This window comes from Poecilia mexicana, unplaced genomic scaffold (genome assembly GCF_051168715.1).
Source record: "Poecilia mexicana isolate PSO_F unplaced genomic scaffold, ASM5116871v1 scaffold_13, whole genome shotgun sequence".
In the NCBI taxonomy this organism is placed as follows: Eukaryota; Metazoa; Chordata; class Actinopteri; order Cyprinodontiformes; family Poeciliidae; genus Poecilia; species Poecilia mexicana.
The window spans coordinates 20,951,804-20,979,378 of NW_028263382.1; the positions used below are offsets into that span (position 1 = coordinate 20,951,804).

General features: G+C 39.8%; 1 protein-coding gene across 1 annotated transcript in view; it reads right to left on the reverse strand.

Moving 5' to 3' along the window:
* Positions 1 to 6,071: 6,071 nt before the first annotated feature.
* The window catches only part of pid1 (phosphotyrosine interaction domain containing 1), a 32,350-nt gene continuing 10,846 nt past the window's right edge, over positions 6,072 to 27,575 (reverse strand). The window contains exons 2-3 of the mRNA XM_014994935.2: positions 26,502 to 26,648; positions 6,072 to 9,468 (exon numbers count right to left, since the gene is read on the reverse strand). Coding sequence (XP_014850421.2) covers positions 8,968 to 9,468; positions 26,502 to 26,648 — 648 coding nt within the window. The 3' untranslated portion in view covers positions 6,072 to 8,967. The remainder of the gene's footprint in view (positions 9,469 to 26,501; positions 26,649 to 27,575) is intronic.

Here is a 27,575-nt window from a genome sequence, read left to right on the forward strand (position 1 = left end):
ATCTGTGCACATGGTCACTTTGGTCCATGACGATCTATCGCTGTTAATATGAGTAATAAGGAAGAAATCCATTCAGTTAAAGTATACAAAGACTAGTTTTATTAGCTTCTTTTAAAAGTCAGATATTAATCGAAAACAAAAGCACCAAAAAATAGAAAGGCACACAGATAGCTCAAAGCTATCTGTGTGCCTTTTTATGGCTGCACTGTGCTTTTCTGCACAGCTGTCGAGGTTGGCACAACTGCCAGTAGCTCACGAACAAAATATCCCATTAACAACAAATTAAAATGACTAAATTGAATTAAAATATGAGGCTTCTAACTGTCCTGAAGCCCAAAGATTGCTGACATTGTCAAATGTCAGGGAGAGCTGGCAGAACTCTGGATTAAAACAGGATCATGCACAGCATCATGGCCTGCCAGTATAATACGTCTTCAGTGCTCAGTGATCTTATCTGAACGCTCCTTTTGAAAGGCTCTGGCACAAGAGGATGGGACAAATGTGAAGGGGCATCCTTCCATCATCTGTCCATCCATCTATCTATCCAGATGCAAGCATAGCATTTGTGAAGAAGAAGCCCTGCAGCGGCTGGAATAAGGCAGAGATGTGACAGATAGCCTCCTGACACTGCAGAGTTAATCCCCTGCAGAAGCATCTGAAATGAAAAAAATCATGTGACTATTACTAAAATGTCCCTTTTTATTTAAAAATGACAACATAGAGCTGGGAATATTGAAATATATATAGATTTCTGCAGTTTTATTAAACTGCCAATACATTGCTTTATGTACATTTCTAAGAACAAGAGTAATTTTTTTGTTTATTTTTAAGCTCTTTTTGGTTTTGGTTATCACTTGACATAGCAGATTTGGACAAACTGACAGTTTGTTAATGCAAAGCAAGGCTGGCACCTTGTGGACAACAAAGGTAGCAAGCTCTCGTCTTGAAATGATTTAGTTTGCTTGGATTCAGTCTTCAAAGGTGCACAAAGACATTCCTTCCTTTTCAGACAGTATTTGAAACCAGACACTTTGCTATGTCTTTTTTTTTTTAATTATTTTCTGAGTGGTCTGACCTTCTTGCTGCAATGTGAAAGAGCTGGATGGGCCAACACTTCTGTGAACATCTGGACGCAACATGACGACCCAAATGAGTCGTGTCTTCTGACCCGCCACCTACACATTCTTTTCCCTTTTATTTCTCTCCACAAGCATTCTTTTCTGTTCTTCAGTCACTATCCTTCACATTCCCTCGTTGTCCTTTTTCAGAAACTGCACATTTTCAGTCGGTGTGGTTGTAAGGGCAGAACGCAGCAAAAAAATGAGATCACGTGTAATAGAAACTTACATTTAGAAGAATTATTTTTTGTGTTTTTAATGCTTTCAAACGCTCTTAGGTAACATAAAAGTATATTTATAAAAATTTCCCCTTAGTGCCGCATTTGTGTTTTTTTTTTGTTTTTTTTTGGCACTTGAGAAATTCACTCAAATAATTTGCCACCAAAAAGCCGAGAGGTTACCAAGGATCAAGACAATTTCATGTACACCATGGCACAGTAAGGACATACAGAAATAAATGAAGAAAACATGGGAGAAGAACAATGGATGTTCCACCAAAACCGATGAAAAGACCATGGAGAAAGAGATGAAGGAGGCTAACAAGAGGCTAACAACAGCTTGAAATGAGCTGCAGAAATGACTGACTAGCCCTGGTCGTCTGTCTGTGCAAATCTTTCACATTCTTCGTGTGACAGAAGTAAGGAGTGTGGTTTTAAGACAGAAGTTTTTTTTTTCTTTTGAAACCTTATAAAATAATTTGTTGTAGTCTGAATAAGATAAACTAGAACTTTTTTGCCACAAAAGCAACGCTCATCAAAAGAAGACCACACCCGGAGTGAAAGATGGTAGCAGCTTCATGACTGGTTGCTTTTCTTGCAACGATTGTGGGCATTTCCATCAAAATAGACAAACATATTTTCCAACATTACAAAGAGTCAAAGCATACTTCCAAATCAGCAGAGAAACAACTTCATCAGAGGAAAACTAAAGCTTTGGACTGGCTTTGCTACTGTCCAGGACAATCTGAAGGTTTATGGACAAGAGATGTTGCAATGGCAAAGGCTTGAGGGAACTTTGCAAGTCAGAGGGGACAAATATGGGCTGCTGAAAGACTTCTGCTTTAGAAGATGGAATGTAAATATTTTTGACAATTTGGTTTAATTAAAAGCTGTGCACATTCATTTATTTTTTGTTGATGAATTGTAAAGGACGTGCAGTCACTTTTATGTAAAACAGGAAAAAAAATTATCTCACTTCAAGCAAAGGAAAGTCTGAACAGGAAAGGAAAGAATTTGAATTATGTAACGACAAACAGGGTTTGCAGACGGATCAACTGACTCTTCTCCAGGTTTTTTTTTTTTTTTTTTTTAATTCCTCTTTCAGACTCTCATCTCTTGCTCAGACCTGCTCTTTGTGGATCTCAGTCTAGACATTTCCTGTCCCCAAGGGATTCAGGGCAGCATTTTGTCTCTTGAACTTTTTTTTTGTATTTGTTTTTTGCTTTTCCAGCAGCGAGGGCTGTGGGCTGCGGTTGACAGAGTGTCTGTCTCAGGTTGTAATAAGTAGGCAATGGCACCTCTCCTGTTAGTTCCCCTGCATATTTCATCATGGCAGGAATCTTAAATCGCACGAAGGCCTCGGGGAGCCATCCAATAGGAGGCAGGAGAGGGGCTTCTGGACATGATTAGAGTACGTCTGAGGGAGATCATTTATCCTTCGGTATGGTGGAGATATTACTTTGTAGCTCCTTTTCTACACTAGATTTCTGGTGAATCCTTTTATTTATGTTCTTGGGCTTCAGGCAAAAGTGCAATTTTTAATTTAAAGAAACATCAGCTATAGTCTAGGGCTGTTGTAAACGAATATTTTAGTAATCGAGTAATCTATCGATTATTCTTACGATTAATCGAGTAATCGGATAAAAAAAATTATAAAATGAAATATTGGTAAATCTGGCATAATACCGGAGTTACTATCAGATATCAATATCAGTCCAATTTTTCATATTTGAGCATCCCTAACAGTTGCTTTTTTGTAGTTTAGAAAACTAACCTGTAACAATAATAGCTCACTTTCTAAGTTAACCAGAAGAAAAGTTATAGAAAAATCTGAAATTATATTGAATGTAATAACAAAGAGGCAGGCTCACAAATATGCTTATAAAAAATGTCTACAATCCAGCTTTTAGTTTATGTATTCATCTTCAGTGAGTTTAATAGATTAATTAAACTCACCTTGCCACCTAACCTGTCACGCTTTGGGTTTGAAAATACGGGAAATGCCGCCTGGAGTGGGAGGAGAGGGCGAATGAACGAACGTAAGATGGGGTGGAGGGGAGGAAATAGACCAGCGGACTGACGAACCGTTAGACCGGGGGACGAACACGGGGGGAAGCAATACGGGATATTTACGACACCTTCACTGGTCACACTCAGAAACTCATCTACCAGCCATGTACGATGCGCTCCGCCACCCGTTTCTTCAGACCGGGATATGAAATTTATTGTGCGGTTCGTCGGTAAAGCTACATTTACACGGTAAGCATCAGCTACTCAGCCGCCCGCCCTGTTCAGTCTATCCGCTCACCTCAGCGCTCTTCCCGCCGTTCGCTTTCAACCAGCAGCCCCGGAGGAGAAATGCTGCCGTACTCCAGGCATTCCCCCAGTCATTTTAAGGATGCTTACTGGTTCCCCGAAAACGATAAAAAGTCGGGCATTATCATCAATCAATAAAATCCCCACGGGCCAATCTTGAAGATTAGACTTTATGCCGCTGAGACTTAGCTTTTGTCAACAACTCAGAGGCGGAAGTGAGAGCTCCGCGCAACGCAAATGAAGTCCCGGCCGGAACACGGTGCGCTAACTAATAAAACATAAATTAAGGAAGCTTCGAGGCAGGTAAATTTTCCTCGAGGAATTTTAGTAATCGAGGTACTCGAATCATTCGAGGAATCGTTTCAGCCCTACTATAGTCAGAAAAAAAACTAAAGCTTTAAGCGTTATTCTCACACGAATGCGGCATTCAGATTACTTACTGACTTCTTGGGGTTTTGCAAGCTGAGCTTGTGTGAAACTATCTCCATCTGGTTGATGGAAATATTTTTATTGATATAATCAATAAATCTGGTATGTAATTGGCCTGTTTTCTAACTTCAACACAGCTTTTTAACAATTTGTTCTTTATTGACGTCGGTTGATTTTTAACGCCACTGACATAAAATGGGATCTGTGAACGTCTACTGGACAACGGACAAGTCAGCCGTCGTCCCACAGCTTAACATTTCTGCACTAAAATATATTAATTATATTACTCTGTGTGAAATTACACAATTTGAAAGTATCACTGTGCTGAATTAGTGACAAACGACCATTTCCACGATATTTCAATTGATGGAGATGGTTTTCTGCTTAAACCAGTTTACAATGCACGTTATATAGAGTTGAAAAGATTTTTTTTCTTGATGTCTGAAATATCACAAAATAGTGTTTTAATGTTTTAATTAAATATTTTGTCTAATTTGAAAATTGTTCAATATCACAGTTTGTCATGTTGTCATTGCTTTCTTTTTAACCAACATGCGAAAGAAAGATTTTATCCCCCCCCCCCACCGTGTTTAACCACCAAACTTTGTATCTTTCGCAAAAAAATAATAATGTAATCTCAGTCAAGCCACAGGCAGAAAGAATGCGTAAAGACCGTGGTTCACTTCACACATATGTTTATAGTACTTCACCACGCTTTTACTTCGAGGGGCCCAGCAAAGTGAAAGTGGAGGCCTAGACAGAAACTGAAAGGAGTCTGATCAGAAGCCATATTGGCACCACACGTTTCCCAAACTGACCTCAAGTGTGCAGGGCCTTGGCAGGGGGATAGACAGGCAACTGTGAGACTCAGGAAGAGAGGAGCAGCCAACTGGAGTGGTAACAGAGCAGCATTGTGAACCGTGGCTGGCTCGGGCCTCCGCGGAGCAGAGAGGCAACTGGCCGGGGGTGGCCTCCTTCCTGGGCCCCTGCAGGACCCCTCTGCACTGAAGCTCGGCTGGAAGTGGGTCAGCCAAACACAAGGCCACGAAGGAGCAAAATGGCAAGACATTTCCACTCAGCAGAGACAAGGAGGCATAAACAGTGGAGCTTGTGTACCGTTAGCTGAGAGGACAATAATCACGCTCAAATAAAAAACTCTCTAAAGACGTTTTTTTTGTTGTTGTTGTTGTTTTAAGAAAATTAAGTTTTCTAAAAAGAAAACTTAAAAAGCAGAGGTAGTATCTGTACTTGCCAGAGGGGGGCAGTGTTCTCTTTCATGGCCCATTAGCATCCTTCTCAGCATCCATTTTGCATCTAATTCTTTGCAGGTCTTAGGCTGCAAAATGATTGCCTGCTACACAAGCAGAAGGGACTCGGTTATCTTGTTACTGATGTGGTCACTTTAAGGAGAAAGCAGAGGAAGACTACAGAAACAAAAATAAAAGGAACTGTTTGAGAAGGAATGCGAGGAATGATGGCAGTAAAACAAAACCGAAACATTTGGAAATGCCATCATGCTCGTGAGTTTGTTCTTGGCAGTGTGTGAACACACGCAGTAAAAAAAAACAAAAAAAAAAACAATCACAGTACCAGAAGTGGGAGACACTAAATCCATGTCGTAGTTCGGTTGTGGAGCTAAAGGATACGTCTCATTTACTAGAGCAAACAAAAAAAAAACAAAAAACAACTTTACAACTTGACCAAAGCCCAGGAAAATGTGGACAAGCAGACAGTGAGGTTATGCTTTACATCTGTGCTGGCACCTTGTCAGAACATCATGTGTCTGAGCCATCCTGCTCACTCTGAAGCTGAGAATGCCTGGTGTTTATCCTCCCACATGATGCCGCAGCAGGGAATCCATTCAGTTCAAATCCAGCAGAGTTTACAGAATAATAAAAAAAAGAACCTCTTTTAGGCCAGATCTGATTTAGCTTGGGGAATAAATGAAGAGAGAGGACTGTGATGTGGAGACAAAACAGACCACACCGTCTTGAGATCTTGGTAAATGCTTTATATGTAACTGTTTTGATCTTTGCACACACACCATATAGAAAACAGTTATGGTAACATTTTTTTTTTCTCAACATTTGAAGCGTGTCTGAGCTGTAAGGCAGAGATGGGCCCAATGAACTACAGCTTTGCAATCATTCCCCTCACTTTACAACCTCTTCTTACACATTTCCCATCACATTCAGTTCAAACACACACACACACACGCACACACACACACTTCCATCCAACACAATCAGTCTCTTCTTCTTCACAGTTCAGCTTAATTACACTATTTCAGCATATAAAGGTTCTCAATATGTTTTTTTTTATTTAAAATAGCTATCACCATTTATGTTGTAATATTTGGAAAGTGATACATTTGTATTTACATAAGCTTATTGAACAAGTTTCAAATACATTTTGTGTACATACAGTATGTATTCTTGTATCTAGGATTGTATTTGTACAGTAACTTCCAAAAGTATTAAAATGCCTTGAATTTTACATTTTGTGAAACACTAATTTCAACGGGGTTTTTTTGTTTTTTTTTTACAGTCCAACATAAAGTAGTGCATATTAGTGAAGAAGAGGAAAATTGACCGTTTTCAATTTATTTATTTTGGGGCAAAAAAAAAAAAAAGCAGGGCATGCATTTGTTTTGCTCTCTTTAGTTCAACGCTGCCGCTAAATAAAATTCACAATTTTATTTAGCGGCAAGAAAACCACCTTCAGAAGTCCTCTAATTAGTAGTTTGAGTCCAAGACGTGCAATTAAATCTCGATATAAATACAGCTGTTCTGTGAAGGCCCCAGAGGTTTGTTTGAGAACATTAGTGAACAAACGGCATCATAAAGACAAAGGAAGGCGACAGACACCGCAGGGAGGAAGCTGCAGAGAAGTTTAAAGCAGAGTTCATTTGCAAAACAATATCTTAACGTCTAGGCACAACCCCATAGTCATCCACGTAACACGCATGCAAGGAGAGCTTCATTAAGAGCCAAAACACCCATGATGACACTGGAGGAGCTGCAGAAAGCAACAGCTCAGGCCTTTCTGCTAACAGAACTATTAGACGTCCATCCGACAGATCTGACCTTTAAGGAAGAATGGCAAAACAACTAAATTGTTGATGGACACCCAAACAAAGTCAAATTTGAAAATTACCATTAGCAATTCCAGCATGTGGAGGAAAATTAAAATGAAAACTTATTTGCCCACATTAAAAAGAGGATACGTTATTGTACGGTTACCCAAAGTATTAACTTATGGGATCTGAATAAAAATGCATGTTTCACTATTGAGATATTTAGAAGGAAAAAACGCATCCTTTTACTTCACGCTCACAAATATGCACTACCTTATTAAGGTCCATCATTGATAAAATTCCAATGAAATACACAAACATTTCTGTTTAAGTGACAATAGGAGGAAAAACTACAAGGGACAATAATACTTTCACAAGGCCCTGCATGTGCTGATTGGAGCCACGTGACTCGACGGTGTTCAGTCGCCTCAGTGAAGTGCTGTCAGAGAAGAAAGTGCCTCGGTCCGGGAGTGGAGATGCAGAGCAGCAGAGACTTACACCCCACTTACTGTCGCTCCCTTCAAGATGTCGTGATAACGCGAGGCAGTTCGTGGAGCCTGGAGTGACTGGGCATGATATGACGTGCTCACAGTACGATGGACTCATACATTCAGCAGCGGCCAGGAGGTGTGAGCTGTTCACTCGGACGACTGCGGTTCAGGGTCCGACCACGTCGGCGACTGGCCCGCTCTGACTCATGGTTTTGCTTGGATAGTGTATGATAACGATTTTTTTTAAAAAAGAGAGAAATGTAGCAAATGGTCACAGTACCATGTCTGATTTTGAGAAACTTCTTCAAACATAAAAAAAAAAAATACACGATCCCCACCGTTTCATACACTTACTCCTCGTGTCTTTCTACTCTCTCGCACCCAGAAGCTTGCATTTTCATGCATATACATACAGAGGAAAAGTAAGCATCGACACCTACTGTACATACAAAGAAAAACATAAAAAGCACACACGCCACTGAGACAAGACAGGAAAGTGAGGCACATAATCTGACAGGCAAAATGTAGCCTGGATTTTGGTTTACATAAAACAAACGTCAGATGTAGACGATTAAGGTGTCTCAGACCGGCCCAGGCTTCTAGTCCAGTGAGAACTTCTAAAATATAATCTATTTCTCATTATGTCTTACAGATACTCTGTATCTTTCAGTACCAATAAAACAGAGACACACGTTGTCGCTCTCTCATTCAAGCTAAGTGACCACTTTTTGGGGATCACAAAAGGTAACCTTAGTGAACGCCCCCCCTCCTCATCAGTATTTGCTGTTACGAAGGCAAAAATATTTCAAAAGAGAAACAGCTAAAGAATCATCGCCGGCTCTAAACTCTGAGTGTGAACCTAAAATAGGCCACCTATCTACTCTGGTTTGGTCCCTACATGGCAAGAAGAACAAAAAGGTTAGTATGGCATTGGGTAAAAAAAATTGCTTTGTGCTGTGGTTAAAAAAAAAAGCACCACAGACAGGCTTTGAGAGGTGCAGAATAACAGAAGCTGAACGAGAAATGATGAGTAGCATTTTTGTGGGCCTTCAAACCCTCATGAGGGTCATAGAGTACTTCAATGTCTGTAAGGTCTTTATTTAAACCGTTTCATCTGCCTTTCCTTCACTCAATTTATAGGCTACTTCATCATCCTGGGCATGTTGGTTCATACAGTGGAGATATATAATTTTTTTTTTTAACCAAATTTGAAATAATAAGGGGACGACAGGGGAAACGAATAAGAGCAGTTATTCTGTCCATCCAGTCACCCCCTCAATTTGTCAGAACAGAAATCAAGAACGTAAGCGCCTTCGACTTCAACCGTCATCTGGGGTTGAGTCGTCAGGCGTGGACGAGTCTTCGGCAAAGTCGTCTGTTGAGCCGCTCTTGTGAATGCGCCCGTCGCTGCTCATACTTTGGAAAGTCTTTCGGAAGGCCTCCATCATGGAGTGCGCCAGCTTCTTGGCCTCCAGTTTGCTCTCGCACTCCACGGCGTGACAATCCATCTGGAAGGACAGGTCGTCGTTGATCTCCCGGTAGATCCACGCAAATATGTTGGGTCTTACACTGTGGTCGGCGGTGCAGTAAGCGATGCGCGCCACCTGGTAGGCGTCCACGGTTACAGAGACTTCGCCGCGCTCATCCAGGTGGTGGAGGCGCACCTGGAAGGGGCGGATTTCCAGGAGGGAGTTGCTCGAGGGATTGGTGCCCTGCTGTTGGTCCAAGGCACGACGTTCCACCAGACTCACTACCGCTGACTCCGTGCAGCCTGACAGGAACTGGGTCCCGGAGATTGTCATCTTGCCCAGGTAGGTCACCTGCAGCAATGAAACAAACAAATACTCGTAAATTCTTTTGTTCTTTAAAATATTTAACAAAAACGAAAGTATTCTTCAAATGTTCTGTGTCATTTAAATAAAAAAGGGGGTCAAATACCGGGCATTTGAGAGACAGTGCTTATATTTAATTGTTGGTTTCAATGAGTGCCTCTTGTAGTGAAAAGTGAAGGTTTGCTACTGAAAAAGGACTGGGCCAAGGTCAAGACCCCTTGAGAGGAACCCCAACAGTGGGCCATGGAATGATATCTGCATAAATTGAAGTTAAAAATTAAATGATGTTAGCACAATTTTTTTTTTACAAAACTCTGCAAGGAGATACAAAATGACAGGCATAGACAGATGAAAATAGGACAAGAACTGTTGAAGTTATTGGTGTTGGCACAACTTCCTCATCGTCTCGGTTTGTTTGGCTTTTTAGCAGAGCTTCAATACATCACGAGTGACAGGCAAGATCACTAGCACATGTATTTTGTGGGTCAGAATCTCAATATTTGGAGTATGAATACTGATGATAAATAAGCACCTCCCGTATCAGTCTGGAGGGAATTCAAATTCAAAGTGAAAAATTGCAGCAGATGATAGAATCTTCGGATCAACTAACTACAAAAACAAATTTTCAAGTATTCACTGTTGAAGGGCTCTACAAGGTTAGGCTTTTCTTAGTGATTCTTGAGAATAGGGACAAAACAGGTCCTATGGATAAAGCATGAAATTTGAATAAAATATACACAAAATATATTTTTTTCAAATATCTAACTAAACTAACCTGGGTCATGTGAGCACAACAATGTATATTTTTCTTTTTTTTGCTGAATATTTTTTTATTTTAAACATTGTAGTCGGTGGATGATGCCTGTAAAAGCCTTTGTCCAGGAGCAGAACTCAATACACTCTTATAGTTTAAAACAATTAAAGAAATACTAAAATTATATATTATGACAATTAAGTATAAGTAGTCATATAAATAATTATAAAAGTATCGATAAATTGAATTAAAAATAATTTTTAGATATTTTCCAACTCCGTTGAAATTTGTCCTTAGTTTTTGTCAACACCGTCAGAAATGAAAAGAATGTAAAAAAATCAGGCATTATTGGGGGGCACCAGAACTTCTGAGGACCCCATGACGTTGTCTTTTCTCTTCCTTTGCTAGGAGGGCTAGTTAGCTCCGGTTAGCTTAAGTTATTCTTTAGTTTTTTCTTCTGTTTTATTCCTAAGTTGTTTGTCACAACCATGATGTGTCAACTCCATAACTGACAATTTACAAAACTTTGATGAAATTTTGCGAAATAAAAGCTTAATTTTGGTATAATGTAAAGATTTCATGGACCTGACGAGCTACAATATGGCCTCCTTCAGAATAACATCATATAAATTGAGGTAGTTTGGCATTTCGTCAACTCCGTCAGATGTCAACTCCGTCAGAGTTTTTCTGACTCTTTCAGTGAAATTGTTGTCAAATCTCACTTAATTGTGCAACTAATTCATTTTAATGTATTTTACATGAATTGCATTACTTCACATATACCAAGTTTTTCATTTTACTCACTAGTTTGTCACCACCTTCAGTTCTGTGTCAACTCCGTCATGCACTGTCAACTCCATCAGATGGACTTTTTCTTGTTTTTTGTTTTAAATAATATTTATTTTATTTCTTGAGAAGCATTTGTCTGTAAATTGAGTAAAAATATCACTAATGGGGTATTTTAAAAATCATTTTAGATTTATTTTTGTCAGATGGTGATGACAAAGTTTTGGGTCAGGTCGATTAAAAATGTAATTTTTTTTTAAAAATTCGCAACTGGGAGCCTGTACCTTAGCATCTTCATATTTTCTAAACATTATTTGTCATATTTGCATACATAAGGTTGAGAAATAATAAAAAAAAAATATGGGAAAATTAAAACCCATTTTGTCCCTATTCTCAAGAATCAGTGATGTGTATTATTTACTTAAATGGTCGGAATAAATAAAAAAAGGTATGTTAAACAGAACTCCACGCAACAGGAGAGCGACAGACTCAGAAGATTGAGACGGATAAGAGGAAAGAGAAAAAAAAAAACATTGCTGGAGATTTCTTTGGGAGCGAGGCCAATCTGAAGGCTGCAAAGGAATAATGGCTGACTTATGCACTCCTCTGCATACTGTTCTTTATGGTTTTATAAAAATACACAGAGGAGGAGCCTCAAAACTTAAACTGTTTTTACCCCCGTCTGTGTTTATTCTTGGCCAGGGAGACACTCCTGAACTCTTTTGGAGTTCATTACAGTTGGCTCCCAGCCCACGTTTGACACACGGCTGCAGACAACATGAGTGCAGTACTAAATGTGAATTGCTACGAAAAGATGTGTATCATTTTTGTAAACATTTACAGAGCAAGTGGCCTGCACGGCTCAATGCACATCTGCAAAATGTAGCGAGTCTGGTCTTGGTGATAAAAACTCTTGAGGGCTTTGTGTAAACCAGTGAAGTCCTTAAAATGTGTATATTGTGTTACTCAGATGATCGAATCTACAAAACAAAGCTCACTGAGAGAAGACAGCTTCAGACAAAAATGGAGCCACAGCATGGGTTTGGGAGCCATCCTTCACTTTGTTCAGTCTCTGCTCAGATATTTGACTGAATGCGACCTTTCACATCAACATCAAGCAGTCAGTCTGATCGTCTCTTGTCAAGGTTTGCCGCTCAGTGCGGCAGAGTGCAACATTTCCCACCAGCCTTCAAAAATTTGCAAAAGCTCGAGTTAAGCAAAAATGTACTTAGAAATATAATTCCTATGTAAAAAAAAAAGCTCTTTGTGATTTCGACAACATGCAATATTAACTAAATTATTGACACCAGCTGAAATTTCTTGCATTTTGTCATGTTACTACTACAAATTTTAATGTATATTGGTGGGATTTCATGTGATAGACTCAAGTTAGCACTTAATTATCAAGTGGGAGAAATTAGATGCATGTGTTGATTTTAATTTATTATTTTTACACGTAAAAGTTTGGAAAGTGTGCTGTGTGCATGACTGCTTACTAGCCCCCTCACTACATTACCCCAAAATAAAACACAGTGCACTAAGCTGGATAGTCATAAGAGTCCAGCTGCTCTGCAAAGACCTCAGACATTCTCTAAAGAAAATTGGTGGTCATGAATGAAACTGAATGTAAAGTTAGATTATAAAATACCATCCACACCTGTAATCTTTATATGTTCTCCATGCTCTAAATCATTCGGATAATTTCCCGTCTAAATGTAATCAGTGCACAAACGGATCCGCAGCCGACACATGCCCTAACAAGTTCCTGTTTCTAGGATCCACAGGGCAGTTTCACTTCACTATTTTGCAGAGATGTATTATTTAAAGCATTATCAAGAAACAGGAAATGAGCTTTAGCAGTTTGACGGGGAAAAACATGAAATTGTATATTTCTTTTACCACTTCTACCAAATATAACAAAGAATTGCCTTATAACCATTTTAACACAAGTCTCTTAGATTACCAGATTGCAGCAGAACATCAGTAATTTCTATTTCAAGCAACAGTGGGACACCCAGACAGCACAGCTGTCAGCTAGTGCCTCATTTTCACTTGAGGCAGACGACTATTCAGTGCAGCCATTACGCCGAGTGTCAGCTGTCAACAGCAGTACATTGTACAAAGAAAGTGGATCCCTTTAAATTTAAGGGTTTTAAAGAAAAAAATATTTTAATCATCTTATTTTTTACTTTAAATATCTAGTTTTTTTTGTTGTTTTTTTCAGTTATAGCCATACAAGGCAAACCTGTAATATTTTATACCTGGTTCAATCTAACTGTGATTTTGCATTGTTGAGTTTAGAATTAAACAATTTTAGAACCTGTTACAAACCTTTAGACAATAAAAACCAAAGAACAGAAGGTAGATGCAGTTTTCAGTTCAGTGTCACTCTGTCCCAGGGCAACTGAGGCTACAATGTAGCTTAGCATCACCAGTGTGTGGACGTGTGTATGAAAGGGTGAAAGACCGACTGCGGTTTAAAGCGCTATGCAAGAACAGGCCATTTCCATTTACCCTGACTGTAGCTTCAGGCTCTGCTGTTTGATATTTCATTGTGGTTAAAAGAAATTTCTCCAAGAGAACCGTGAACAAGAAGACAGTAAACATGGATTTGTTTGACCACTGATGGTTTCCAAGTCAAATAAATAGAGCGTTGTTGTTCTTCTAAGATCAGACCAAAGATAAACAGGTGGTTAATAGTTACTGAATTTCATTGTTTCGCAGCAAGATTTTATTTTTTTTTATCTGACCACCCAACAAGTGTTAAGAAAGGAGAACATTACAAAGAGGAAAGGAAAGTAGAGAAGTCGTCATGAGGAGGGAAAGAAGGAAGAGGCAGATTAGGAAACGACTCACGCTAAGATGGAAAGCAATAAACAGAGATTTTAGTACCATCATTAAGATTCAATAACAAGTGCTTATAAGTCAAGTTAAACAAATCCATTAGCCTGTTTTGCTCTGGTGTGTAGTGTAAATGTGTTAACATATAATTTAAAGCAGAGCAGAGATGTTTAACTGAGTTCAACTTAAAAGAAAATGTTCTAACGTAAAGTGAGAAGGAAGTTTATACATGTCAGAAAAACAAAAACTGAAGAAAACAATGGGTAAAGCCAATGCAATGTTCACAATTAAACATGCACTTGAGTTTACAGGACATGAGAGCAGACAATCAACCCTAAAATTATTTACATAGCATACAAGTATACTTATCACTGTTTGCAAAGTTAGTTGTGTGTACGTTTGTTGTATTTAAAAAAAAATAACACCCTGAATATACTGTAGATAACAATAGTAAAGATGCAAGCAGCATAAACCTTCACATAAATTAAAATAACACTTCCTGTGACTAAATCGGTATTTTAAAATAAGAACTCATCTTGAAACTAAACTTTTCAAACAAAAGAAAACCCTCTGCTTCAGTTTGTGAACAAAAAAAAACTCCGTTCTGGAAGGAATGTGCAAGATCATTTTTCAATTAAAAACACATTTTTGTTTTAGCATGTGACACTAGATGCAGAACTGGTGAAACCCTAACAGAGGCACTGAGTGGGTCTGTGCACAATCTGTCTGGAGGCAAGCTGAAGATGTGAATCTGAGACTAATTATGGTTTTGTTAACTCCTACAGTGAATCTGAGGGAGCGTGTGAGCGTCAGGTTGGTTTCTACGAATCACGCCAAACATAATAAGAGGCAATTCTTTATTTCTTTCCTCTCATTTTCATTCATGCTTTCATCACCGATGGACGTTTACCATTTTGAGCCACGTCAATAGTGTTTGGTGTGAGACCGTCCACCCGGCCAAATATTACATTAGCATAAAAAGTGCTGAATTTCATAGGGCTTGGGGTAATTCAGCCAACAATAGTTGCTGTGTAAATATTGCTCACATCGACATTGTGATGACGATACATTCACGATATACTGTAACAATGAAGAACATTAACTGAGAACTTGCATTCTGATTTCTGCAGAGAGGGAAGAGAGATGATCTCAGTTATAGAGCAGAATTGATCTTATTTAATTATCTCAGGGCCTAAAACCAGATGCTCGGCTGAGAATAACTCATGAAGAAAAGCAGTCCAGCTCTGGCAGGAAATTCATCAAAAAAAAAATTAAATTAAAATAAAAATAAAAAAATCCATCCATCAATCCATCACCAGCAGGGACACATCTGCTCTCCTCGACTCCGTCAGTCTGTTCACCAGTTGTTTCTGTGCTGACAAGTCAGGCAGGCAGCTTAAATCAACGCACAGGACCGCAGAGCTCTCCCCTCGTTTTAAACTTTCCATCTGTTTCTGTTCCACTCCAGTGTCTCCCCTGTCTTAAAACACTTTCTTTTACTCATCTGTTTCTCTTTCCCTCCATCGCCCCCCTCCTCTTCCTTTATATCCTCTACTGTACTATACCTTTATCAATGGCCTGCCTTCTTTAGTGTTCCATCAAAGCAAACACGTTGACTTAAAGCGAAACACTGGGAAATAAAGATCGGCTACAGAAGAGGAGCCCTCGAGGCCATCAACTAGAAAGAATGCTATAAAGAAAATTGACAGAAAAATAGACAGGATGAGGGGCAGAGAAAAAAAAAAAAAGCAAAACAATGTCCCAGTAAATTTTCAATGGAATGCCGGTCTAGACGTGACACGAAACGGCCATACAGACCTGCTTTGTTGACGAGACACAAAAACAACAGAGAAAAGCGGCGAGAATGTTTGCGAGAGTAACAAAGGAGGAGGAGGAGGAGGAGAGTTAAACATTTGCATGTGTGGTGAAACATGTGGGCACTATTACTGACTCTAGTTTTCCTTTTCTGTTCTCGCAACAGTAGGACAATCTCAAAGAGGCACCTGCAACACAAAACGTAGGTGATCAACATCAACGAGAGTTAAGCCGACATTTCATCGAACCTTAAAAGAATTTTTGAATTTTACTGGAAGGTTTCTATCTCAAAGTAATATTAAAGTTTCAGAGTGGGCCAGCCAGATTCCTGACTCGACTCTGGCCAAGAATCTGCTAAGGGAGCCAAAGATACGGGTAGGAAGCCCTCCAGCCATAAATACTATGAGCTAATCATCAAGATAAATCATTAAAGTATCAGTCCGATAATAAAAGTTTGGTGAAATGTAAAAGAAAATAAAACATCCCAACAACTGCTGAGAAGGGTATACACTTTCAACACATTAAATATTTAATTTATACACCTTTTAGATTTGTTTTTATCTTTAAATTTGTTGCCCGTCTCACTTCTTTCAGAAACAAATTTCTTGTATGAATATAAAATATTTTAATCTGCCAGCCGTATGAATAATCCTGGGCCTATGATGATTTCAGTCATGTATGAATAAATTAAACAACATTTTTAACGCAATTCTAATACTAAACAAAGTACACAATACTCTATGCTATTTTCTATATGGCTGAGACAATAATGATGGCCTTACTTGGGCTAAGTTACCCTATATATTGGATCATGGGAGCATAGAAAATGTATGTGTTTTCAAACATAACCGTCTTAATAAATCTGAACCTACTTTGTTTGACTGTCAAATTGCTGCTGTTGCACAGGGATTTTCCCATTTCGGTATAATACAGTGCATTTGTCATCTATTATATTCTAATTTCACAGCATTTCTTACACTATGTACCAAACTACTGAGACCTTTTCAGAAAAATTAGTTTTTTTTTTTTTTAAGTTATCAATTATGGATGCAGGATATATCTAGTTTGACATTAGTATCAGCTGATGTTACCCATGTTGTGGGCATTGATCCTATAAGTAAAACTGGACTGATATTAATGGTTATTTCCATCTTGTTGCAGTGAGGGGGGAGGAGTGGGAGTTGGCCAGGGGTCATGTGGCTGTGGAACTGATGGATCGCAGGACTGTGGGGTGATGAACTGAAGCGCAGAGGCGATTTCAGTGGTCACTTTTTCATGGTGTCTGAAAGGTGGGGAAATAAATATTATATTGTTAATTATTGATTACTAGAAATATCAATAAAGACATGAACATTGAATATCAGTAGCCGGAATTTTCTGACTGCCGCATCCCGAGTAGCCATTGTGTAGTCATCTACTTAGCTTCAGCTAAAGAGAAAATATGTGGCTAACTAAATATCGATAAGTCATTCATTGCTTGTTTAATTTTTGATGTGAGGAATGGAGAAAGTGAGCACCGCCATATACACGGAGGCCATCTGGTCCAGCACTATATCACCTTGACAGCGTCGCCCGTGGCAATTTAACCCCAGTTGTTGGCTCAGATAGTTTGGCCAGTTCTCTTTGTAGGAAATTGGATTTTGTGAGATTCCAAATGGAAAAACAACACTCAACAGGAAGAGACAGGAAGCCTCTTTCACATGGCCGCTACCACCGCCAGATGTGGGTGGAAACATCTACATCCAGTGCCACGTGGACAAGGTGGGAGGCATCATAATCTGGTTGAAGGGACATGAAATGACCTCTAATTGCCAGGAAGGAAGGACAAGCTGCTGTGTAAGTTTGAGCGAAACCAACTACATATTGGACCAGCCACACACAGATTTGGCTCTGGAAAGTTAGAAAGTTGCCTCTTTGTAGCTTCAAGATGTAGGAGGAAAGGCTCTGACCATCTGTGTTTGGTCACCAAACAGCAGCTGTTAGGGTTTCTAGAAAGTGTCCTGGAAGGAGTGTCATTTGGGGGATTCTGTCTTTTGTCTTGGATACTCCAGCGCCTATGGAGCCAATGAAGGAGTTTGGACTCAGCAAACATTATTTTGTAAATAATCAAATGCTATCAATCACCCTATATTTGGGAGCTGTAATTTCCAAAGCAGCTGACATACATAGTAACGTTGTGTGGGAAATCTGTGGCAATATTGCAATATAAATGGAACAAAAACAGCTATTTGCTTTAAACTGGAACTGCTGGCTAAGCAGCAAAAGTTTTAGTTTGGGGCGAGGAGGAGAGGGCGGTGAGGTCGGGGGTCACCCTCGTGTTCACCATTAATTCAGTCAACTTTGCATTAAACAATCACGTTTGCGGCTGTGCTCAGCCACGGGCGCAAGTTGGCTCTCTTTGCAAAGCTCGGTTAAAATATAGCAAAAAGCAGTAAAACGAAAGAAGTCGCAGCATCTAAAGGGTGTAACCTCATAAAGCCAAATTAGACATTCTATAAAACTTTAGCGGAGCTGTACGTTCAAAGGACTGAGCAGAGAAACTAGATGTTTCAGACTTATTTGTCTGCATGCTAGATTATGCTGGAGACGGTGAGAACTAAGCCCATCAGGGTGGCCTTCAAGCATCTAGAGCAGCAATTTTAGTTAGAATACTAACAGTTTTGTATTTTCCACCAATTGGTGAAATCTACTGCTCAAACTAGTTTTGGCTTCTGTTTAAAACGACATTCCTCAATCGCAGTAGTGACGGGCAAGTAAGCCTGATATTCACTGATCCCAAGATAAATGCAGCAAACGATTCACTGCTACAATCCCACATGTTTTGGTCACAAATCAGAAGAATGTCCTCTAAGTTTTCTGGTAAGTGGAGCAAGTAAATCTGGAATTTGACTCTTTTTATGACTCACTGGATTAATATGCAACAATGAATGGAAACCACTACTTTTCCAAATGGCTCAGGACAAACTGACTTACAAGGAGGTAAGGAAGGGAAACTGTTTTGGAAACAGATGGGGAGAAACAAAGTGAGACACATATACAAGGGGAGGCAGGATAAACATCCGCACCTTGGCCACTGAGCCATGGGAAGAGACGGGAACATCCTGGCACACTCGGACAGTGCGTCTGTCTAAGTCGGGATGAGGGCATACTTGTCTGTATAGAGGCATGCCTGCATGTGCATGAGAGGTGTAGCAGTTGGGCAGCTGCTGCCGCTGGAGCAACAGCTGGATCAGCTATTAACACAGAAAGGAAGCAAACAGACGGGAAGTAAGCAGGCGGTGGAGGAAGAAACACAAAGAGAGCTCAGTGAAGAGATACCTGTCCCCATAGAGAGACTCTGGGGATGTGAATACAGATGCAGGAGATAAGAAGAGGATGTAGCTGTTGGGAAAAGACTTCAGCAAAGCTTGATCTGGTCTGGGAACGGACCCTTTGTGATGATTAAAGCAGCAACATGTTTCGGCTTCAGATAGTTTCTGGAGCTCAGTCCAAGGGCAAACAGATGGTGGAGACAAAACACAGTCTGTACCCAATCCCACAACCTTCTGTACCATTTTAGCTAAAATGAACTCGGTGGGACGTTCTACAGTAAACAAAAGAACAAAGGAGCACAACTGACAAAGACAGAGATGAATGAGCAATTACTTCAGGCAGCAAGAGACCGCCATTTAATGTCCAACTGAGGATATTCCTTTAAAAGTGAACTCATATCTGTAATTTAAAAGTGTGAACCAAATTTGAAACACAAAGAGTGATATATTTTTTGTCAATGTTGAATTTGACTTACAGCTGAGAGAAACCCAAAGTTTGAATATTATATTTCAATTCAAAAAGGTTCTTAAAGACAAAAAGGTTGACATACTGAACAGTATCTGTAAGTCTGCAGAATATAAACTCCTTGTTTGGTCAGGATTGTTTGACCTTTTGTGTCTTACATCCCTACTGGAGGCAAGACAGTGACGTCCTGCTGGAGAACTGTCTAGTCACCAGTCTCCCCCATGATTGTGTTGGACATATCGCATTTCTGTATTAAAAAAAAAAAAATCCTGTCTTCATTAGTCTTGTGTCAATTAAAAGTTTTCAGAGAAACTAACATTTGAAAGCCACCATCAAAATTATGCTTGAATGAATGATTCCAACATGTCATTGTGTGCAAAACATGTATACAAGTTTGAAAGTTTGAACAAAATTTGTACTCATTCACATGCAACTATAAATATCACGTATATATTTGTGAGTTTGTATAAAAACTCCAAATTCCTGTTCATTTTTAAGCCTTCCAGCCACAGTTGTGCACTAAAATGTAATCCAAGTATAATTTAACTGGGTTTAGACAAGATGGATCGTGCATACAGTCAGGACTGAAGATTACCTTAGCTTGCTTCCTGAATTGGCCCCCTGTGCCTGGAGCCTCTGACTGAGATCCCAGTGTTTGGAAATGCAACATTCCTCAGGAGCATGCTAACATTCCACTCAGACTTACTGAATCAGCACACTGCATCTGGCTCTGCTTGTCATGGCATGAAGTGTTGGATGAGGTTCTCGTTTCTTATTTTAAATGGAACAGCGTGCATTAACTGGTTTACTTTGGAACGTGACGGCGATCTGTGTGCTACCACAGAGAGTTGAAATGTTCCTGTGTCCAAACAGGCTCCTGTTTTTGGTGTACATGAAAGGTGCTTTTACAGACAAACCACCTTCCTTAAAGACCTTTCAACATCCATAAAACGATGGCGAACTCTCCTTGAACACACCACAAAAGAGTGCCTTATAATAAAAAAATTCACCATATTTGTAGAGCTATGTAGATTGCCAAGCCGGACAAATGTGTTGGCACAAAGTACTTCTCCAAATATTTAGCACAAATAAGATTTTGCCTTGCTTTTTAATGACATGGACAACAAAGATGGCAACAATCAGTCTACTTCACAATAGGATATCTGCAAGTACTAACTGGTATTTTTTTATTTTTTCCCAAAAAGAAAATTGTGTAAGCTATAAAGAGCATTTCATGGATTTTCAAAAGACAATTGAAAAATAGTTCAATCCTTTTCTTTTTCCATGCTTGCTTGACTCATCATGTTGGAGGATCCAAGACCTGTGGTCAGTGACTAACAGGCTTTCTGACACTGGACAACATATTTTACTCCAGTATGCCTCAATAGTCTTCAGAAATAATTGTGTTCTGCAGAGATTCATGACTTGCCACAGCAAAGCAACAAGAGCTAAAATGAATCCACTACATTGTTTTACAATATGTATGGTGTTTGTCTCCTGATATCCGGTTTTCTCTAAATAGTCCAAAAATCATTCTTCCAGTTTCTATGGGGGCTGTTAACACACATGATGGTGGATTCCAGACTGGTTTGTTTTTGTTGTTGTTGTTGCAGCCCACCTGAAGCCAGTTATATTCAAAGAGTGGCAGATGGAAAAATAAAAACAAAAACGTTACGATCCTTGAACACGGAGTTCAGTTTGAATGGTTTTGGATGGTTTCTTCGGGTCTCTATCTGCATTTCCTCCTGCGTCCATTTTCCTGCCACATGATTTCGTAGCCCTTACCACTAGACTTATTTTTTGCTTCCTGAGGTCCTCAGACAGCTCTCATTTGCTCTCTTAACCATGACATCAAACTACCCAGAAGCATCTTTGTTGCCTTAAAAGTGCTGATTAAAACCAATTGACACCAACTGTCCTAATTAAGGTTAAACAATAAGAAGAACTGACAACTACTGGATTTTTGGTTCTTTCACACAATCTATACCAGGTTTCCAAGTTAATTTATTCTTACATATTCAAAATAGTTTCTCCCGCCAGGTTGATCATAGCAAAACTTACTTTAAAAACAACATTGATCCTTTTCAATAATGTGGTATTATCCAAAACTTGACTTAAAAACCTTAAAAAATGATTTATTTTTTTAATTCATTTTAACACTTGCTTGGTAACAATATAAATATTTAGATTTTTGATCATCCTTTACTTCTGTTTTCTTGCTCCTACAAATTGATTCTTGTGGATCCCACCAGCCCCTCACATCCATCACCACTATTAACTGTAACAAGTGTGATCAAAGCAAAAACATCGCCAGCAGCTGTCGTCCAATGTCTAACTGATCTGAGAAATATGATGACCAGCAGCAGGACCTGATGATGTGCACAACAACTGACTGCATCTGGACAGTGGCATGACGACTGTGACAAAGCTCGGCTTTGGGGAAATCCCTCAAAGTTGATGGTTGCAAGCTTCAAGCCAGACTCATTTTTCCACAATGGGAGCTGTGTGTGATCTGCAAGCTCATACGGCTTTTGAGTTTGGTGGACCACCTAGTATCACGTCGCAGGCCAAATTGATCTGTAACGAGAGGTTCCTAGTTAAATTCTTAAGGCAGAACCATGAAGTAAAAGGGGCTATTGAGAACAAGAGCAAAGCAAGGAGGTTATGGAAATCCAAGACTGAATTTGGAAAGCCTCATGGTCTTTGTTTTCAAACAGCTCTGTAGGAGAAGCTGTCAGTGAAAACAGTTTGGAAAAGAGTAGACACTTCCATAAAATACTTGGCAGGAACAATCTATCTGTTGAAGTTTATCATGAGAAAACTTTAACTGACTGAAGTCGCTCCTAAGAAAGAGCAACTCTTGGCGACGCACGTCAATAAGAGAACTAAAAACATGTTTCCCGCTATGAAAAGCGCGGCGTTGTTTTTGCCACTAGTCGTCCAACTACACATAGCTCGCAGGATCAGAACCGACTCATTCGGGACTTGAGAAATATCTGTAGTTGCCAAAATTGGACACGGAATGATCCAAAGTATCTTAGCAGCCACCAACTTATTACAGCCAACTGGTAAAGATACAATTTTATGCAGTTGGAATTTCCTGAATTTTACAAGAATGTATCCGAGTCAAAAGCCCAGGATTTGGTGTCTAACTCAAAAATACTGAGGCTGAGCCTCGGATTCAGTGTTTGGATTTCGGTACAGTCCTGAAATCCATCTCAGTCTGGCTCTGCTGCTGACAAGTTGCAGTACCAGCAATGAAAACAGAGTAATTATCGTGAGCAGGAGTCAGGACTCTTTCCTAATCCTTCAACGCTCTAGTTTCCTTACAAACAAAGCGTTTTTGATTCTTTATGCGTTGCCTGCCTACTCTGTAGCCAAGATCAACTGATTTGGACTGAGGTGTGTAAACAAAATGTGTGCCTTCCTACCCACTGACAAAATAATACAGAGATGTCTGGACACTGTCAAAGTTATAAAAGCAAGCTAACATATTAATAATCTGTTCCCTTTTTATCTCTAAACCTAGAAGATGATTTTAAAAAGAGTATCTAGTAATGAAAAAGACAAGACCATTTGCAAGGAGAAAAGAAACCCTCGGTCGTCTCAACCTACAGGGCTACGAATCATCTAAATGTTGCAGCTGTGCACCCTGTTCCTCCTCACCGAATGAGAAGAGACAGGGCGTCCAGCATTCGTCTGACATCAGAATACAAAGTACAGAAAGACGGAAAGTCACAACGAATAGACAAAAGTGTGGCATGTATCGTTTCTGCAGTATATACTTGGAGAAACAATTACACTTTCTCCCCAGCGGCTATTTAGAGTAAGGGCACAATGCTTGAACCCACATCCTTCATTATTATCTTACACTGGCAACTTTTTAAGCACCCTGACTTAATGTGTCAATTCAAAGTCTATTGGAGTGTAAAAAAAATAATAATGAGGTAAAAAAATAAGAGGTGGTCTTGGTAGGTAGACAGGACAGTAGACGATTCCTGCCATCCTGCCTTCCTGTAAACTGTTAGCATGAAATACTAATTGGAGAAACAGGGAAGTGAAAGAAAGAAGATCTGAAACATTATTATGCTCCAGCATATAAAAATCAATCAGAGAAGCCCGGCAAGTATTTCAGAAAGGAACTAAATCTCCTTGTTTGTGCTGGTTTTCTGCCACAAAAGACAACCACGTCTCTTGAGTAGTAAAGCAGAGGAGCAGGTGGGCAGACAGACATTCAAACAGACAGGTAGGAACTCAGATGGGAACTTCCACAGGACAACAGATCCAGACAACGAAGCACAAAGGCCGGGATGCGAGGTAGTAGCCCGCAGACAGAAGAAGACTGTTTTGTAGCGAGAACGCGTGTTTGTTTGGGCGGTATTACACTAAAAATACGTAGTGGTATCCACAGCAACGTGGCTTTGGCATTTTCAGTGCTGTTGGAAAGAGCCGCGAGTCAGAAGAGGAGCAGCCAACGAGTGAATGCTGGGATTCACACTGTACAGCGAGAGACACCAAGTCTACAAGGGAATATTCGCATGGGTCATATAGACATTTCCCTCAGCAGTAGATCAACATTTAACTTCTGATTTAAACCGCACATCATCACTCTAGCGTTTAGGAGACTTGCGCCCGTGTTTTTACTGCCTTCTGGCTTTGAACTGAATATTTTATTATGAAAAACAAATCTTTCTTATTGCACTTCAAAACGAGAATAAAATCTAAATAAAATAAAAAAAATTAACAGGGACAAAATAAGATTCCCTGTAGGTCCTGACTGGAGGTGAGCTGTGTGCAGAGACTAAACTATATCTGCTCATTTGTCATCCCAATCAAATGAGCAGACAGACATGTAATCTGACAGAAAGACTCTAGAGTTCAGATTACAGATAAGCTCTAAACTCTGTTTTACTTTGGCCAGGAGCTCAATATCACCTCAAACTGTTGATTAAATGAAAACGTACCTGAATGTCTGTGGAAACGCAGTCTTACAGTATTCACCTTAAGCTTTTTCAGAGTTTGTCACATTAAAACCACAAACTAATGTATTTATCGGGATTTTATACCCAACTCAAGATTTTTGGTGCAGCAATAAAGATCTATTAAATGTGAGGTGCGTCTGTATTTATTCTCCAGTGATTCAATCCTTTGCAGAAACACACAGCTGCAAGTGGTTCCTGCCATTTCTTCACCAGCTTTGCACGTCTCATAATGGAACATTTGGACCATTCTTCTCCCATAGCTCAAGTCCTGTCACATTAAATGGAGAAACTTTGTGGATAATCGTTTTTATCTTGCCAGATTCTCAACTGGATTTACGTCTAGACTTGAAATAGTCGATCTTTAGCAAATAAATATGCTTTGATCTAAAAAAATATTGGTCTACACACCAGTCTGGCTGTAACATTCGGTCTTATTGTTCAGCCTAAACCTTTTCAGCCTTCCAAGACAGTAGGCTACAAAATACTTTTGGTAGGTCTGTAGTTGTGCCATAACCTTTCCATTTGCTGGTTACAGACAGGACGATAGTTTTACAACATATTCCTCCTAGAAACATCTCCACAGCTTCGTTCCTCACATTTCTGCTGTGTTCTTAGGTCTTCATTATGCTTTTTTTTTGTCACCAATGTTCTCTGACAAACCTCAGAAGGCTCCGACATACTTCATCCGGTTGATACAGCTCTGTGTGTTTCCGTATTTTAACATGCTTGGACAGCAATGTTGATATTTTGCTTCAACTAGTTCCACTATCTGGCTTTCGTATCCGCAAGAGACGTGAATACTTTTGAGAGGCGTTCATCTAACATGATGAGGAAATACCAATGTTTGTACGACTTTTCATGGAATAACTACTATAATAAAAAAGAACGATAAATGGCTAATAACTCGTGGATGAAAGCTGGAACGGATGAAGCCTTGAAGGTTTCACAAAAGTGCAGAATTTATACTAAGATTAAATTATACACATGTAGACCGACTACAGCTTCTTCAGGCAATCGTTTAAACAGGATGTCAAAGGGAGTCAGAGTAAAGGGGGTTAATATGCATCCTCTTTATAATTTTTGACTACTTTGTTTTGGTCAGTCACACTGAATACCCAAAAGTTTGTGCTTATAGGACAACAAACGGTTAAAAACATCAAGTGGTATTAATACTTTAGCAATGTACTGTGAATAGGTAATGCATCTGGTCCTGATACTACAGCAGCAGAGTGAAACAAAAAGGGGCCACAAGGAAATTCTTGCCACTACTAGTTGATCTTCAGCAGATAGAAATCCTGAAAACTACACGCTGCCGGGTGTCTCGTGTGTCTCTGAGCTGGACTGGACTGCACTGCTCTGCAAGCACAAAGGGTCACATTAAAACTTCAGGGTGTTTCTGTAAAGAGCCAAAAAGGCGCCTCTAGCCGTATCTTTTCCTTTTTTTTGTTTTGTAGTCATCCGTATGTGCTCAACTTCTTCTCTTGTACAGTGATCCAACAAACACAAGCATCAACAAGCATAGGGACTGTGTGTTCCACGTTTGTGTTTCCTGGCAATAATACCAGTGGGAGTTTATTTTGTCCTCTTAGAGAAGCTGCCAAATATAAAAAAAAGGTTTATTTTAGTGAGGGGAGAAGTTGGGAAATACCTCCCTTTTCATCACGTTTACTAATGACACACCAGATTTCAATCAGAAAGTCACAGAAAACTAAATTCTCCCACTGAAGGAGGCTCTCAAAGGCAGGCAAGCACACAAAGACATTTGGTAATTTGTTAAGAAGTTTCATTTCAATCTGTACCGGCGTGCTTCCTGTTTTGAACCTGGAGAAAAAGAGAGGAGTTTAAATTACACAATGTTTTAGATCTAAACTCTACAGGGAAACTAAAGGCTCACCCAGACACAGAGTCTGACAAAAGAGCGCTGCAGAATCAACAATGGGGAAATTATTTATCTTCTGTGAGTAAAAAGGAAAAGAAAAACATTTGGATTACGGCTCTGTATTAATGCTATTATGCATTCCGGATCAGGGTTGGATTTGAGGATTATCAGGCTCATGTGATCCTACCTTGTATCCCGCGTGGGTCCTGCTCTTTGCGTGCGGTGTGGCAGAGCAGAGCTCAATGGCCTCGGGCTCATGAAAGATCACCGTGGGCAGGGGCTCCTTCCTCAGCGTCAGCACGTTTAGCTTCGTCTTCAGCATTGTCTGAAAGTGCTGATGGAGAGAGGGAGATGAAAGCGGTGAGCTGTAAGCCAACTTCCAGTAAACCTGCTACAAGGTGGATGCGCGTCACAATGCAGAGATTAGGGATGAATGCTCCTTCAGGCAGGCGAGCGAGTTTTACTAGTTTACACCATGGCCACCGTCAAATCCAGCAATATTCCTGATTTATGAACACTAGGATCTGGTGTTCATTGTAATAATAAAAAGCAGCCAGTTTGAAATCTACCGCTTACCTTTTAATAAGTGCAAACTGAAGATGAAGTCCTGAAGTAGGATTGGTGTGAGAAGTTTATTATGCTCCATGTGAAACGTGAGGAACAGATGAAGGGAGCGCCCCCCCCCCCCACCCCCCACCCCCCATCCCTTCCTCTCTCCATTAAAATAACAGAGGCTGTATAATCTAATAACTGCACTTCAATGCCAATGTTTCCTGAAGCCGAGCAGAACCAAATGCTCCATGTGGTTCGGTGCACTTGCAACACCGTGCAGTTCTGGGGCCTTCTCGGAGCAGTCGAAAAGTAAACCGAGCGTTTCCTGAAGGAGCCCATGCTGTGACTGCTCGAAGCTGTCGCAGCTTGTCCGTGGCTGTGAAACATGCCTGGCGCAGCTCATTCTGGTGGCTCCCGTGATCAACGGCGCAAGAGTTATAGCAGCATGAGATTTATCCGCAAAGAAACCTGCAGATGATTGTTAAGTTACTGCAAATGAATATGCAACAAGTCAAATTAACTGTATGTGTTCAGATGTTCTAATGATTGGGGGGGACTCACTGCCGTACAGTGCTGGGAAAGACTACTTTTTTTTATTTATTTAAAATTATGCATACAAAGTAAACCAGAGAAAAAAATTTCAAAAAATTTAAATTTTGATTTTTCTTTTATAAAGACTAAAAATGTATCAATTGATTGCTTTTTTTAG